Source organism: Dipodomys spectabilis, unplaced genomic scaffold (assembly GCF_019054845.1).
Source record: "Dipodomys spectabilis isolate Male_0828 unplaced genomic scaffold, ASM1905484v1 ptg000098l, whole genome shotgun sequence".
In the NCBI taxonomy this organism is placed as follows: Eukaryota; Metazoa; Chordata; class Mammalia; order Rodentia; family Heteromyidae; genus Dipodomys; species Dipodomys spectabilis.
The window spans coordinates 7,182,075-7,198,939 of NW_024870775.1; the positions used below are offsets into that span (position 1 = coordinate 7,182,075).

The 16,865-nt window shown below is 42.6% G+C and overlaps 1 protein-coding gene across 1 annotated transcript in view; it reads right to left on the minus strand.

Moving 5' to 3' along the window:
- Positions 1-15,316, minus strand: part of LOC122113684 (cytochrome P450 3A9-like) — a 123,625-nt gene extending 108,309 nt beyond the window's left edge. The window contains exons 1-11 of the mRNA XM_042686752.1: positions 15,219-15,316; positions 12,991-13,084; positions 12,039-12,091; positions 11,006-11,105; positions 10,437-10,550; positions 10,135-10,223; positions 9,243-9,391; positions 7,977-8,104; positions 6,323-6,389; positions 4,557-4,717; positions 2,839-3,065 (exon numbers count right to left, since the gene is read on the minus strand). Coding sequence (XP_042542686.1) covers positions 2,839-3,065; positions 4,557-4,717; positions 6,323-6,389; positions 7,977-8,104; positions 9,243-9,391; positions 10,135-10,223; positions 10,437-10,550; positions 11,006-11,105; positions 12,039-12,091; positions 12,991-13,084; positions 15,219-15,289 — 1,253 coding nt within the window. The 5' untranslated portion in view covers positions 15,290-15,316. The remainder of the gene's footprint in view (positions 1-2,838; positions 3,066-4,556; positions 4,718-6,322; positions 6,390-7,976; positions 8,105-9,242; positions 9,392-10,134; positions 10,224-10,436; positions 10,551-11,005; positions 11,106-12,038; positions 12,092-12,990; positions 13,085-15,218) is intronic.
- Between the last annotated feature and the right edge of the window lie 1,549 nt (positions 15,317-16,865).

Here is a 16,865-nt window from a genome sequence, read left to right on the forward strand (position 1 = left end):
CCACCACAGATGAATGGATCCAAAAATTGTGGTATCTATACACAATGGAATATTATGCAGCCATCAGAAATGGCAAAATAATGGCATTTGCAGGGAAATGGATGGAGTTAGAAGAAATCATGTTGAGTGAGGTAAGCCAAGAGGAAAGAGACAAAGGCACATGGTCTCCTGATAACTGGATGTTAAATCTAAAACGTTAGGTGATACGACAAAATTAACAGAACTTAAGAAACAAAGGACTTCCACTCATCTAGTTGAAACACTACTAAATAACCCATGCTACTAAATAACCCATGTATGGTATATTTGTGCACACCAGAGGGGAACCAGGAGGACAACACAGAACTAGAGGGAATCAGGGAAAAACACATAACAGCGGGACCCGTCAGCTGCACTGGACATTGACCAGAATGAACTAAGCAACTCAATGGCAGCGATGGGAGGGAGGGAACAAGTGGGAAAGAGGGAACAGCTGATGCTATGCAAAACAAAAGAAATGTACATATCAACCAATGTGGAAGAAATAACTACTGCAAAGCTCATAGCACTCATAAATGTTATAGATCGTGATAGACAATTTGCTCAAGGAAAGTTAGAATGTGTTTGTGACTTTAACTGAGCATCACTATCCCACAATACTGTGAAATTCGGGAAATTATGCAACCACTTAATCACAATAAAAATTTTGAAAAAAATAAAATATAAAAAAATGTCTAACCAACAAAAGGAAAGAATTGTAAGCTATACATTTTTTCCTGTCTCCTCACCCTAGAATTTTCCAGATGCATGGACATGTAGAAGTGACATATTTACAGGCAACACTGCAGTTGCGTGTAGCACAATAAACAGTGGGTTTTCTTATCTACACTTTCCTTCGCACTCCTTCAACCAGAGCGAGGGGCACACTTCATGCTGGCTCTAGAGACAACAGCACAGCCCACAAGACGAGGCCTCTGCCACCAGGAAGACCCCAGTTCAGGGACAATTGAGGTCAAGATCACACATCTTCTGACTTTAAAATCCCATTTGTTGTTTATCAACACAACAATGAAACGATTTCTAGATTGTACACTGCGCCCAAAGCCTGCCCTTAGCTCCACATTTCCAGGAGAGCTTGCTCAATCCACACCAGAGGAAGGCTGCTTCAGGAGCTGCCCCAGGATAGCAGCCACACATGGGGCCATGAGGACCCACAGTCTGCTCTGGAGTCAGGGAGGTTTCCTGAACCATCAGGCCCAAGACATCTCAGCTCCTCAGTCTGCATTTCAGTGATCAGCCTGGAGGGCCAAGGACCAATGACTAATCAGTGCAAGACAACTGTGCTTCCCAAAATGGGGTGGTGTGGTGAATTCAGACAGCTAAAGGGAATGGCACACAAAACCAGAGGGAATAAAAACCCAAACACCTAAATGCAGAGAGTATAGAATAAATGATGGCAGATGCATACAGTCATCCTAAATCTTCATACACACCCACCTGTCACCCACGAGCATACACACACACACACACACACTCACACACACACACACACACACACACACACACACTTTGCCCTGTCTATGCAGGATTAGTTGCAACATCCAAACAAAACATAATCCATAGGTGCTCAAGGCCCTGATAAGAAATGGCAGACTATTTGCAAAAGATGTATGTCCTAGTGTATACTTCAAATCATCTCTAGATTATATACAATTACTCCTATTAAATAAATTCAGTATAATACTTAGATTTTACTCTTTTGTATATACTCAGTACTGCTGTATATACTAAATACTGTTTCTTTTTTTGTCAGTCATGAGGCTTGAACTCTGCGCTTGGGTGCTGTCCCTCAGCTCTTCAGCTCAAGGTAAGCACTCTACCACTTGAGCCACAGCACCACTTCTGGTTTTCTGGTAGTTTATTGGAGGTAAGAGTCTCACAGACTTTCCTGCTGGCGCTGGCTTTGAACCATGATCCTCAGATCTCAGCCTCCTCAGTACCCAGGATTACAGGTGTGAGCCACCAGTGCCCAGCTGGTTTCATATGTTTCAAAGGGTTTTGAGCCACAAGTGACTGAAATACAGGTGTAAATTACAGTCCTCTGTAATTACAGAGTGATCAATCAATCAATAATTCAGTCTGTCAGTCCTCTATCCATCCATGTACCTTTATCTCTCTTTCTCTCTCCACACACACACACACACACACACACACACACACACACACACACACACACACACGCTTATATAGTATATTAACACGGGATGGTGAAGACTTTACAGTTTACTAAGTAAGCAGTTCTTTAAAAGTAAAATCCAGCTGGGAGCTGGAGAATCACGTCTGTCATCCTAGCCATTCAGGAGCTTGAGATCAGAGAAACTCATTTCAAAGCCAGGACTGGCAGGAAAAAAGATTCTTATCTTCAATTAACCACCAGAAAACCAGAAGTCATTCCATGACTCAAAGTGGCAGAGTACTAGCCTTGAGCGCAAAAGAGCTCTGGAACAGAACCCACGTCCTCAGTTCAAGTCCTATGACAGATAAACAAAAACAACAAAACAGAAAAATAAAACCCACTACAATTACATGCATAGAAGTATGCTCCTGGATATATATCCATAGATGTGACATCATTAATAAATGATTATTTCTAGACTTAAGAATTTGTATCCCTTTTTTCTGGTCCACTTTTACAATTTTGTCCAAATTTGTCATGCTTGTAATATTAAAAAATTGCTGAAGGTAAAGGCATTTGTGCAAATCATTGAACAAGATCACTATGCCTTCTAAGTTAAGGGACCACGCAGAAGCAGGAAGTGACCATGTCAAGGAAGGCATCTTTCCTCCTGGCCCGCTTACCTCTCAGGGCGGAATTCCTCAGGCTCTGGCCAGTACTTGGCGTCCCGTTGAAGAGCGTAGGTTGGTACCATCACCACGGTGTTTTTGGGAATAACCACTCCGTTGATTTCCACATCTGCCTTACACGCCCTCTCAAGTCGGCCAGCAATGGGGTACAGCCTGAGAACCTCGTTCACCACCATGTCCACATACTCCATCTCCATCACGGCATCATAGGTGGCAGGTGCCTAACAAGTTTGGGATGTAGTCTGACCTCAATCAATGAAATTCTGCCAGTGTTGTTAGGAGCTTTGAAGAATAACTCTTGCTGATAAAGAATCTTAACTTTCACAAGGTGTTTAACTAATAATTATGTCCTAGGATCTGCTCGATGGTCCATGGAAAAACACAAATAGGAGGTATGGATATGCTAGTCCATTCCTTAGGTCCCAAGCTCATTGTTGGTGCCCTGTACTGCTTTTCTTTCTCCTGTGAGGGAATGTGACCAATAGCTGAAGACAATGACCCTCCAGTCAAATACACCAAAGTCAGTGTTACAGCTCACCAGAGAGAGAACAGAGGTATGGTCTTTAGAAAAGAGAAATCCTGTTCTGTTTATTTAAAATAGCCACATGGCCACATTTGTGATTATACAACATACATGGATACATTATAGTGCATACATATTATATATATACAATATCATATCTCATATGCAATTCTATAACTAATCAAGGGAGAAACTAGTCCTTTTTGTAATTGGAAAATAATTATATAGTATAAATATATAGTATATAGTATAAATTATATAGTATAAATATATAGTATATATATAAGGATACTACCAGTAAACATCCTTTCAGTTCTAGTAAAAGTTCTAAAGAGGATACAAATGCACAGACTCAGCCCCATCCTCGTTGCTGGACCAGTACATTGTTGTTCCTTCAGAGCTTGACTGCGGGCTCAGAAGAGGAGGCCGTGTACCCTACTGACTGCCAGTCCAGCTGCCCACAGAATCTCACTGTTGTCAAAGATGTGAGCACAGAGTGACAATGCGTGGTTGCCACTCTGTGCTCTAATGAAGATCAGCTTAGATGCCAGATGCCCGGGGTCATAGCTTAGCTTCCTCAACTCTAACTCTGACCCAGGAGACTGAGTCTTGAGTCACCCTGTGCAGCCTAGCCAAGTCCATCCTGGCTTGAGCACAGCACATCTAGCACCTATCAGCACCTAAATACTTAGTTCATATGTGCTTATACTTCTCTGCCATTGAGAATTTTGCCTTTTTTTCCTGCCACTCCTGGTGCTTAAAGTCTGGGCCTGGGCCTGGGTGCTGGGTTTGAGCTTCTTTTGCCCAAGCCTATTGCTCTACCACTTGACCCACAGCTCCGCCTCCAGTGTTTTGTGGTTAATTGGAGATAAGAGTCTCATCAACTTTCTTGGTCTGTCTGACCTTGAACTGTGATCCTCACATCTCAGCTTCATAAGTAGCTAGGATTACAGGCATGAGCCAACATGGATTCAGTTGGAAAAATGAGCTTTTTACAATGATCTTATATTTCTTTGAGGAATACTTAATACCTTTATTTCCTCCACCCTCTTTCATTTCTCTCTTTAAATTCTTCCAAAATAGAAGCCTTCCATGCTTACATTGTACAGAATTCCTCACCAGAAGTGATAAGGAGACATTCTTGTAATGCCTCATCAGTTCCTGCCCTCCCCAGGTGCCTTGCCCTCACCTTATTGGGTAAAGTCCTGTCAACTTCTTCTTGAAGCTTCTTTTGGACATCAGGGTGAAGGGCCAATAGATACATAGCAAAAGAAAGAGTGAGGCTGGTGGTCTCATAGCCAGCGAAAATAAAGATAATTGATTGGGCTGCTAGCTCCAGGTCAGAGAGACCTAAAGGGAAAGAAACATACATTTTAGGTCAATGAAGTCAGTACACAATGCCACAATCATGGTTTATAAGACCACTAATACCTAAGGATAAGACATAGAGAAGCAAGGTAATGTCACCTAGTCACCACATGTGACAAGAGCTAAGAGACAAACTAAGTTCAATCCAGTTTCCCAAAGGTCTGCACTACCATTGCCCATCTTGTCTGTGTTCCCCATTTGTGCCACTTAGAGCTGGGTCAGTTAAGAGACCATGTTCTATCTAACAGGTGCCACCATAGCAGTGTGACCCATCTGTCTGATTGGGGGACATTGCGTACACATATGGAAACAGCAAGACAAAACCCCTTTGTACAACTATTTAATAACAATAGAAATAAAAGAACATGGAGGGATCTTTTCCATTGAAACAAATTCGAAGGATCTAAGGGAACCATAGGATCTAAGGGTGGAGAAATCAATAGGTTGCCAGGTTCAAGTGGTACATTCCTATAATCCTTGCTACTCAGGAGGTTGAGATTTGAGGATTGAAATTCAAAGCCAGCCTAGGCAGAAAAGCCCCAAGACTCTCATCTCCAATAAATCACCAAACGCCAGAAGTAGGGCTGTGGCTCAAGTGGATAAATGCCAGTCTTGAGCAAAAAATCTAAAGGATAGTGTCCAGGCCCTGAGTTCAAGCTCCAGGATTAGACAATAAAAGAAAAAAAGAAAAGAAGTCACTATAATCAATTTGGATGTTAAGAGGTTATTCATATGTAGTCCAGGAGTATCTTTTTACATTTAGCTCAATTTGTCTATGAAGCTACAATTTCTCTAAAATACCATGTACTTAAAAATATGGAGAAGAAGAAAGGACTCATGAGCTCACATGAAAGGGTTTTCAGTAAATAAACATGAGAGAACTTGAATATGAAAATAAATGATGATAGGGCTGGGAAGGTGGCTCAGTGGTAGAGCGCTTGTCTTGCATGCATGAAGCCTTGGGTTCGATTCCTCAGCACCACATAAGCAAAAAGAAAAAAGCCGGAAGTGGCGCTGTGGCTCAAGTGGCAGAGCGCTAGCCTTGAGCTGAAGAGCTGAGGGACAGCACCCAGGCCCAGAGTTCAGGCCCCACGACCAGACCAAAAAATAAATAAATAAATAATGATAGGAAGAGAATAAGTGTGTGTGTGTGTGTGTGTGTGTGTGTGTGTGTGTCTGTCTGTCTGTGTCTATGTGATTTCTGGGGCTTGAAATCAGGGCCTGAGCTCTGTCCCTGATCCTTTTAGCACAAGGCTAATATTCCACCACTTCAGTCACTGTTCTACTTGTGGTCTTTCAGTGGTTTATTTGAGATCAGAGTCTCATGAACTTTTCTACCTGGGCTGTCTTTGAATCATGATCATTGGATTTCCCCTTCTTGAGTAGCTAGGATGACAGGCATGAGCTACTGGCACCTGGCTGTAAATGTAATATATAAGACCATGGTAATGAGAATGCAATTCCCTTTGGCTGCCATATATAAAAGCAGAATGTGGATCTTTCTGAAATTCTGCAGAAATATGCCTCTATGTGGAAAACTGACTTCACATTTTCCTCGTGAGTAGACCCCAAAAGATTCCTTGTTACCTTTGTGGGACTCCATGTCTTTGGAATTCTGAGAGTTAATCATCAGCTGCAGTAAATCCACTCGATGCTGGAAAGAAGACACAGATTTCAAAGGCAGAAGATCACCCATGAAATGAGAAGTAAATCAGAAGAGCAGAGCTTAACGTTCCTCTGTGAATATACCCCATGGAACTCTACAAATCTTTCTTTTTATTTATTTTTCTTTCTTATTTGTCAGTCATGGGGCTTGAACTCAGGGCCTGGGCACTGTCCCTGAGCTTTTTTGTTCAAGGCTGCCACTCTACCACTTTGAACCACAGCATCACCTCCGGGTTTCTGATGGTTAATTGGAAATAAGTCTCATGGCCTTTTCTGGCAAGGCTGGCTTTGTACTATGATCCTTAGATGTGATCTCAGCCTCATGAGTAGCAAGGATTACAGGTGTGAACAGCCAATGCCTGGCCGAAAGATTGCCTGAATCACCAGAGAACAAGAACATCTATTTAGTACTTTGGTTGGATCAGGATCTTTTCCTAAAAGAAAGCCAGCTTTTGGTCTTTGCTCTCCCCAGCTCTGACATTCTCTGACTTCTAAGAGCAAACTGTTGGCCCAGGCAGGATGTGGCTTCTTCTCCTATCACATCTGTTTGCTCACAAACAACACCAGGACTTCAGTCTTTTTTCAGACTTCCTTTGTTGTTGTTGTTGATCATGGGGCTCTGGGCTAGGGCACTGTTTGTGAGCTTTTCAGCTCAAGGCTAGCGCTCTACCACTTGAGCCACAGCGCTACTTCCAGTTTTCTGGTGGCTAATTATAGATAAAGTCTTATGGACTTTCCTGCCCAGGTTGGCTTTGAACCACGATCCTCAGATCTCAACCTCCTGAGTAGCTAGGCTTACAGGCGTGAGCCACCAGAGCCCAGCTGTGCACATTCTTCTTAATGTAGATTCCACAGATTCATCTCTTTAGAGTAAGCATCTGCAAACATATCACCATTCTGGAATGTTACAGATTTTTCAGTGACACTTGGAGGAACCCAGTACTGTCTTTCTGCCCTACAGACATCCTTGTTCTGATGTCTAAGCTGTATGAATCAGATATTCAGACAAGCCTTCAGGGGCTCAAATTTAAACTAGACACACTTCAGTAGATGGCCTATAGCCGAGTGAAGCTTGGAAATAAAATAATCACGTGTGTGTGTGTGTGTGTGTGTGTGTGTGTGTGTGTGTGTGTGTGTGTGTGCGCGCGCGTGTATACTAGGACTTGAACTCAGAACCTGGTTTCTTTCCCTCTACTTGTTTGCTCAAGGCTAACACTGTACCACTTGAGCCACTTCTGGTTAACTAGAGAGAAGAGGCTCACTGACTTTCCTGCCCAAGCTGGCTTCACACCATGATCTTCAAATCTGATCTCAGCCTCCTGAGTAGAGCGTATTACAGGCATGAGCCACTGGTGCCTAGCATTTATCTTTCAATTTTAAATTCTTTCTTTTTCATATATTTTATGCCTCCATTCCCAACGACTAAATTCTTCATTCTCCCTTCCAATCTAAAAATTCTTGATCTGAACCTAGAGTTCTCTATCTAACTTTAGAAAAGGACAAACAGTTATATAAAACATACACCTAGAGCCAAATAACCTTTGAACATCCTTAAGTAACCATCACCAGCTTTTACCTTTGCTTTATCTTTGAGGCGACTTTCTTTCATCCTTTCTACAGAAGTTCTCAGGAAATCTGTAACATCCTTTGGAAACATGCTGATATTTAATGCCTCATAAACAGATGTAAGGAATGGAAATAGTACTACAGCAGAAAACAAGAAATAGAAACACGGTGAAAATACAAAATGTGCTGTCTACACCATGGAATGTTATTCAGCCATATAAGGAAATAAGGTACTAATACATACCTCAAGATGGATGAAACTTGAAAGCATAACACAGAAGCCAGACACAGTTATAGACAGTGAGAAAATAGGTAAGTGATCATTCAGGCCTGAGAGAAGTAGAAAAGTACAAGCTAAAAAGTACAGGGCTCCTTCCTTCTTTCTTTTCTTTCTTCCTTCCCTCTCTTTTTCTCTCTCTTTCTTTCTTTCATCAGCACCTTGAAATCAGCACCTAGACACTCTCTCTCTTGTTTGTTTTTTTGTCTCAAGGCAGATGCCCTAGCACTTGTATCATAGCTCCAATTGGAAATCAGGGATTCAGATTTTCCTGCCTCAGGCAGGCTTCAAACCACGATTCTCAGATCTCAGACTCCTGAGTAGCTAGGGCTATAGGTATGAGCCATTGCCAGGAAACAGCTACAGGGCTTCTTTTTTTTGCCAGTCCTGGGGCTTGAACTCAGGGCCTGGGAACTGTCCCTGAGCCTCTTTGTGCTCAAGGCAAGCACTCTACTTCTTGAGCTACAGCCCCACTTTTGACTTTTTCTGTTTATGTGGTACTGAGGAATCGAACTCAGGGCTTCATGCATGCTAGGCAAGCACTCTACCACTAATCTACATTCCCAGCCCAGTACAGGGTTTCTGGTGAAACAGTGGTAATGACCACATATATCTTTATATGCAGTGAAAAAATCATTGAATTATACAGCTTAATGAGATACTTATATGTATAAATGAATGAATTGTACCTCAATGAACTAGGGTTTGGTTTTTTTTTTTGAGTCATGGGGCTTGAACTCTGGGCCTGGGCGCTGTCCCTCAGTGCTTCAGCTCAAGGCCAGCACTCTACCACTTGAGCCACAGTGCCACTTCCAGTTTTCTGAGTGGCTTATTGGAGATAAGAGTCTCATAGACTTTCCTGCCCAGGCTGGCTTGGAACTATGATCCTCAGATCTCAGCCTTCTGAATAGCTAGGATTACAGGCCTGAGCCACCGATGCCCAGCTTTGAACTAGGTTTTCTTTTTTAACAAAGAAGAGAAAGCGAGAGATCCACGAACCTACTGAGAAAAGCAATGGATTAAAGAAGTCAGCTTTTAGAAGCCTCTTGACTTTTTCCACAAAGATGTCCTGTGGGTTGTTGAGAGAATCGATGTTCACCCCAAATGATGTCCCTGTGATCACGTCTAAGCTGTAGGCTCCGAAGATGCTGAAGAAGAGAAAGACACAGGACAATTAAAACTTGCACTTCTTTTCCCCCTTTTTCCTTTCTGCTACATGGGCAGCAAAAAGTGGGAGTGAATTCCTGTGACAGGCAAGAGATTAGGAAACTGTTCTCTGTCAGAACTGCTTGAAGGGTCATCAGAAGAATCCAGCATCCTCCCCGCCCCCCCCCCCCCTCCCCGCCAAGGTCTTTACCAGGAGCCAATGGTTCCACAACCCTGGTGCAACAGAAAACAAACAGACAGACACACACCAGACAAATGACAGCAGTAGAAATGCTATGTACATAATAGCTTGCAGCAGATACTGATGGATTGTAACAGGTAATAGACTGGGGCTTGGGCAGGCCAAGGGTGGAGTGATTTACTCTCTCTCTCTCTCTCTCCCTCACTCCTTCTCTCTCTCCTTCTCTCCCTCCCTCTCTCCCTCCCTCCTTCTCTCTTTCCCTCTCTCCTTCCCCCCTCCTCTCTCTCTCTCTCTCTCTCTCTCTGTTGGTCCTGGGGCTTGAACTCTAGGCCTGGGCTATCTCTGAGCTTCTTTTACTGAAGCCTAGCTTTCTACCACTTGAGCCATAGCTCCATTTCCAGCTTTCCTGAGGGTAGTTTGTTGACGGTAAGAGTTACACAGACTTTTCTGCCTGGGCTGGCAACAAACTGTGACCATCAGATCTCAGTCTCCTGAGTAGCTAGGATTACGGGCATACATCACCAGTGCCCAGCAAGTGCTCACTCTCTCAATGCCACAGGTTTGCCTTTCTCGGCTTGTGGTCTCAGGTTTCTCACCAACCCATCAGAAAACTCACGGATGATGGGGAACATCTAGGCACAAAACAAGAGAAGTTAAAAGAGAAGACTTACATCCCAGCGGCCATGACACACCCCACTCCTCAAAAGATGGAAAGGACATTCCATTTATGAGAATTCATGGAATTCTGGAGGATGTCCTCTTGGTAAAGCCCTCTGATCCGTCTGTCTGCCTGTCCCCTGACTCATTCTGTAATGTTCCAGCACCACGTTCTCAGGTTTGATTACCTCCTTCAGTTTCCCACTGGTGAAGGTGGGGGAAAGCAATGTTCTTATTCTCTTCCAATCTTCATCCACAGAGATGGAGACGGCATTTTTCATAAATCCCATTGGGCCAAAAGACTAGACTCCAAAGAAAAACAGATTTTTGCTATATTTCAACTGAAGATCTTGCACAGTTGTATAAAATTAGTGAATTGTCAGCATTTAAAGAACTTTCTACTGTCTACGTGAACAGTCGGTCCTCTGTAAGAAACTCAACGTATATTTATCCCAAATGTCTAGTTCCATGTGAGGCCCCGCAGCCACCTCATATGATTTCAGGATCTCATATTCTAGAAGCTTCTCTATCAACATTTATCTGTTGCTTTCTTTATAATTATCTTATAAACAGAAGGGTTTTAATCCAACATGTTGATTCATGAGCACAATGTATCTTGATCAATAGCACTCCTTTCAACATTCTTCCCCTGCCCATTTCCACAGAGCTTATAATTCTTTCATAATAAAAACAGGAAAAATATCTATTTTGTTGATAAATAAATATTACAATGTGTTTTCTTTTAATGGATGCCTACCCGGCGGTTTGTGAAGGTAGAGTAGCATTCTTTCACCAGCACTGTTTTGATCACATCTGGATCTGTAATCGCCAGCAAGGGCTGCCGACCATCGTACAACCTGTGCGTGTGCCAAACACAGCTGAGTGAAAAACCTAACCTGCCAGGCTCTGCACCTTGAGCCAGGACAAAGAAATCCAGACGTGATCATACTCCAAGCTCCTCAACATATGCCAATAATAGCTAGGGATTTTGAACACAGGGGTCCACAGAATGAAGGCCAATGTACTGAGGTACAGAGGAGACACCTAAAGACAAAACAGATCTTCCAAGAGCTTATAATCATTGCGACATTTGGTTAAGTTCAGGCAGTGCATACATGAGTTTTATCCATGCCAGTCACCACGGCTTTTAATATGTTAAAAATATTAAACATGGGGCTGGGAATGTGGCTCAGTGGTAGAGTACTTGCCTTGCATGCATGAGGCCCAGGGTTTGATTCCTCAGCACCATATAAGCAAAAAGAAAAAAGCTGGAAGTGGCCCTATGGCTCAGTGGTAGAGTGCTAGCCTTGAGCTGAAGAGCTGAGGGACAGCGCCAGGCCCAGAGTTCAAGCCTCACAACCGGACCCCCCCTCAAAAAAAATATTAAACATATCTGACACTGGTGTCTCACATCTGTAATACTGGTTACTCAGGAGGCTGAGATCTGAGGATCATGGTTTGAAGCCAATCTGAGAAGGAAACTATGAGACTCTTATCTCCAAATAACTACCAAAAAAGCCAGAAGGGCAGCTGTAGCTCAAGTGGACAAGTGCTAGCTTTGAGCAGAAGAAGCTCGGGGATGGTGACCAGGCCCTGAATTCAAGCTCCAGGACTATCACAACATGTACATACACAAATTTTGGTGACAGGTGAGATCTTCATAAGGAAAAGCCTCCACAGAATTCATAACTCATCAGTGTGGCTCAAGACACTCTGGGCTGATTGTGTCCCAATAGAATGGATTATCTGTCTTCACCAATCTACCCCAAGGAAGTTTCCAGAATACTTACCCCCAAAGTTTTCCATATTTTTTATAACATTCTACATCAAAAGCTACAACGCCCTGGGAAGAGAAATAAAGGTAAATGTTACATGTTTAAGACCTCATCCAAGTACATTCCCCTTGATCACGTTCTAGAACAAGTTTATATATGCAGTATGTCACTTTGAAGTGGCTTTCATCCAAGCATTTGCGGGGAGGAGGGAGAGCCTGGGCTGGCTTCAAACTGCAATTCCCAGGTCATTGGTTGTCTAGGAACTAAGACGATATATTTAAGCACAGTACCCAGCAGACATGTCCAATCTTTTATCTTTTATCTCCTCATGCAACTTGTTTTTTTGTTTACCAAATGAGGTCCCTGGAGTAGGATGTTCAAGTCACCTCTTCTGGCATAGAAACTTAATATAAGACTTTGCAAACAAAAGTCCCTAGAGCTATGAGGGACCCTTTCTGGAATTGGTACTGGTCTGGGAAAAAAATCCTTTAACTATCAAGTTCTCAAGTGAGTGCCAAGATACAGGAAATCTGAGTGGATCCACTCACGGCCAGTGAATAGTCAGGACAGCTGGACCAAGAGCCCTGAAGTACACCTGGCCATACTCTAGGGGGAGCACACACACAGCTTCTGAAAGTCGGCACTTCCCCCTCCACCAACAGCACTTAAAAAAAAAAAAGTATTGCAAAGATACAGTACAGAGGGGTTACAGTTACATGAGTAAGGTAATGAGTACATTTCCTATCAAGCATTGTTACCCCTTCCTTTGTTTTCACCCTACCATCCCTTCCCTCCCCACCTCCCCAACTCCTCCCTCCCTGCCACCAAGTTGTAAAATGTGTTTTCAACATAGTGTCTTGTACATCTCATTGTTACAATGGGTCAACCCAACAGCACTTTTTATGAATGGAAGGAAGCCAGTCTTTGCAACCAGAAAAACAAACTGTAGACCTCAAGCAACACTTACCTTACGATAATAAAGAAAAGTTCCCAAAAAGGGCAGAGGTTTCGGGCCAGGAATTCCCAACTTCTTAAAAACTCTATGTGGATAGGTCCCATATCTATAAATATTTTTTAAAAATACAGATCATAAAGATGCACACACATGCAAGCACACACACATATACACACACACACACTGTATACATATGGAGTGTAGTCAGTTACTAACTCAAGAAGTAGGACAGTCAAAATGGGATGCCAACATGTAGGCAATGATAACACAAGAAACTCAAATGACAATGATTACCCTTGCTCTTCAGTTCCTTTCTTACAGCCTCTGAGAGAACTCCAAAAGTCACAAACACGAGCTAAAAGTAGCTGGAGTCTTTAGGCTCCCCAACCCACAGTGGATAATTGGAAAAGTCTACAGTCTTGTTTTGAGTGATCTTGTGAGATTCAAACTAGAAATTTCCAAGTCATTTCATTTCCATGCATCATTTGATGTGGACAGCCAGGATTCATAAGTGGGGCTTGGAGCTCTGACCTTAAAGGAGAGGATTATTCTCTTGCTTCCTCCTAATTCCTACCTGGGTGTTGTTGATTTCATTATTGGCTTACCTTCTTCCTACTCACCTCCACAGAAAGACTAAGATAACCTGCTGGAGAGGAATATCAATATACAAGGGAGATTCCTGCTTATGGATGCTTATTACAGCTCTATAGACAATAGCCAAGCGGTAGAATCAACCAAGTACACAATGACCAATGAACAGATAATCATATGCACACACACTATGGAATATTACTGTGCTAAGTGGAAATCATTTGCAGGAAAATAGAACTGGAAAGCATCCTATTGAGTCAGATACGTCATGTTCCAAAAGCCAACTGTTGCATGCTATTGCTCATCTGTGAAATGATCATGATGATGATGGTTGTGATGATGATGGTTGTGATGATGATGATGATGGTAATGAAAATGACAGCAATTAAGAATGGGACATAAATAAAAATAGGTTATCTGCGGAGATTTGTGGAATGGGGAGAGTGGGAAGGAAAGGACTAAAGAGTATTGAAAGATGTTACATCTGTGTTACACATGCTAGGTTTTTATGAGTTTATGTGTATATATATATAAACATAACACAATGAGTGCAGTCATCACTGTTTCAAACAGATGGCGGGAGGAGAGAATGGAGGATAGAATGAAGGAAGTGAATGTGTTCAAAGTTTATTGCACCCATGCATGAAATTATCATAATAAAACCACTTGTATTACTAATGTATGCTCATTCAGAAATAAAAGTAAATGTAAACAGCCAACGAATTAAAACAATGTGCTTATGAGGTAAATATATATATAGTGGCTCATTTCTGTAATCATAGCTACCAAGAATGCTGAGATCTAAGGATTATGGTTTGAAGCCAGCCTAGGCAGGAAGTCTGTAAGACTCGTGTGTGTGTGTGTGTGTGTGTGTGTGTGTGTGTGTGTGTGTGTGTGTGTGTGTGTGTGTGTGTGTGTATGTGTGCACCTGAACTCAGGGGTAGGGCTTGAACTCGGAGACTGGGTACTGTCCCTGAGCTCTTCCTGCTCAAGGCTGATGCTTTGAGCCACAGCACCACTTCCAATTTTGTAGTGGTTAATTGGAGGTAAGTCTCATAGCCTTTCCTGACCAGGCTGGCTTTGAACCATGATCCTCATATCTCAGCCTCCTGAGTGGCTAGGATTTCAAGTGTGAGCCATCAGCACCTGGCTGTGAGTCTCTTCTCTTCAATTAACCACCAAAACATTCAGAAGTGGACCTGTGGTTCAAGTGGTAGAGTGATATAGCCTTAAGCAAAAAAAGCTCAGGGACAGCACCTAGGCCATGAGTTAAAGTCCCAAGTCCAGCACCAAAACAAACAATTGAGACCTTCTACCCCAAGTATCCTGAGGTCTCTCCAAGGGTGATCAGTTGTTCATATTCTGCTTCTGCTGAATTTGAGTCATTAATTCAGGTCCCAACATCAACTCAGAGATCATTTCCAAATGATGCCACTACCCACATGCACACAGAAATTTGAGAGTCCACGAAAGAGAAATATTTATTAAGTCTCTCCTGGGATCTCTACAGGATAATCTTTAAATGTGTTGGTTAAATTGTCCCATTTGTTTTTCTCTTTAGATATTCCCAATCAACAGACCATAATAATCCTCACCCTGAATCCTAGGTTAGGGGTGGTGGGAGGAGCAGAGTCTAGACAGTTACTCACAGATAGAAGAGCACTAGGCTGATAGCCAGGAGGACCCAGGTTTCTAGGGAAAAGTTAAGGATCAAGTCCATGGTCACTCTTGTCCGGTAATTCTCTCCTCTGATTTTTCCTTTCAGCTCTGGGTTGTGCTGGCTGCAGAGCGGACTCTGCTGAGCTCCCCTCAGTGCCCAGCTCTGATGAGGGAGCTGAGGCTCCTGCAGTTTATGGGCTGGGAGAGGAGGCGGGGCTGATGGCACAGACAGTAGAAAACTTACCTGTGCCCACCTACCTCACAGGTGTTGTGAGGCAGATATTCTGTCCTCATTTGGGCAGTGGACAAGGAATCATGGATGTGCATACTTTGAACTTTGACTTCACATTTTATAAACCTAGCAGTAAATAAATGCAATCACTGTTATCATTAGGGCGCAAGATTTATGAGTTCACTCATCGAAAGTCAAGTGTAGGTATTGGCTCCTCTAAGCTCTTATGTTTAAGGTGACTCAAAATACTTAAAACTGGACCCAAATAAATGATATCCACAGGTGTTTATGAATGCAGTTTCTTCTGCTGACATGGTTTGCTTTTCAAAGAATGGGTCATTTTTCCACGGGTAAAAAGCAAGGCCCAGGAGCTGGGGTTGGAGGCATGGCTCGTATGGTAGAGCACCAGCCAATGAGTGAAAGCATCAGATACTAAGTTCAAGTTCTGGTCTCAAACCAAAAAATTAACAATGGAATAGGTTAGAAAGAGCAATGATTCTAGCTCTCACCCCTTGCCACACCCGAGAATCCTGATGGGAGAGGTGTCACAACTAGTTGTATAAGAATAATACTGGCTCGTGACCTTTATTACCGATATGCTATGTCTACTTAATCTGAGAAATGAAGGATCTGGTGACAGATAAGGCCTCAAAGTTACTAAAACACAAAAGAAATAGAAAACTAGCATATAAGACATTCACCTCCACATTCTCCATCAGAGCAGTAGACAAGGAATACATTACTACATTACTAACCCTACCATAGTTCAAACAATGAAACACTGCATTAATGGTTGCTATTGATGCTTATGGACTCACCCAAACCCCATACTTTTCCTATATATGACATTAATTTTTATCAGATGTGGGGCTTGAACTCAAGACCTGGGCACTGTTTCTAAGCTCTTTTGCTCAAGGCTACCACTACAACTTTGAGCCACAGCTCCACATCCAGTTTGCTAGTGGTTAATTGGGGGGAGATAAGAATATCATGGAATTTCCTGCCTGGGCTGGCTTTGAACCACTATCATTAGGTCTCAGTCCTCTGAGTATGACCCACTAGTGCCCAGTATAACTTTTTTAAAGCTATAGAATCTCCATGGAACTAAAATTATACCATCTTCCTCCAAAACACTTATTTGGCTGCAATGCTTTAGTGATGACAGCAATAATGACATTTTTGCGATTCTACCCACCTCCATGCCATGATCAAACTAGTTGAAATTTTATACCAACAAAGATGGGCTTGACATTCCTTAAGACTAAAATAGGAAAGCTTAAAAACTAACAAACAGCTGGGAACCAGTGGCTCACACCTGTAATCCTAGCTATTCAGGAGGCTGAGATCTGAGGATCATGATTCAAAGCCAGCCTGGGCAGGAAAATCCTTGAGACTCTTATCTTCA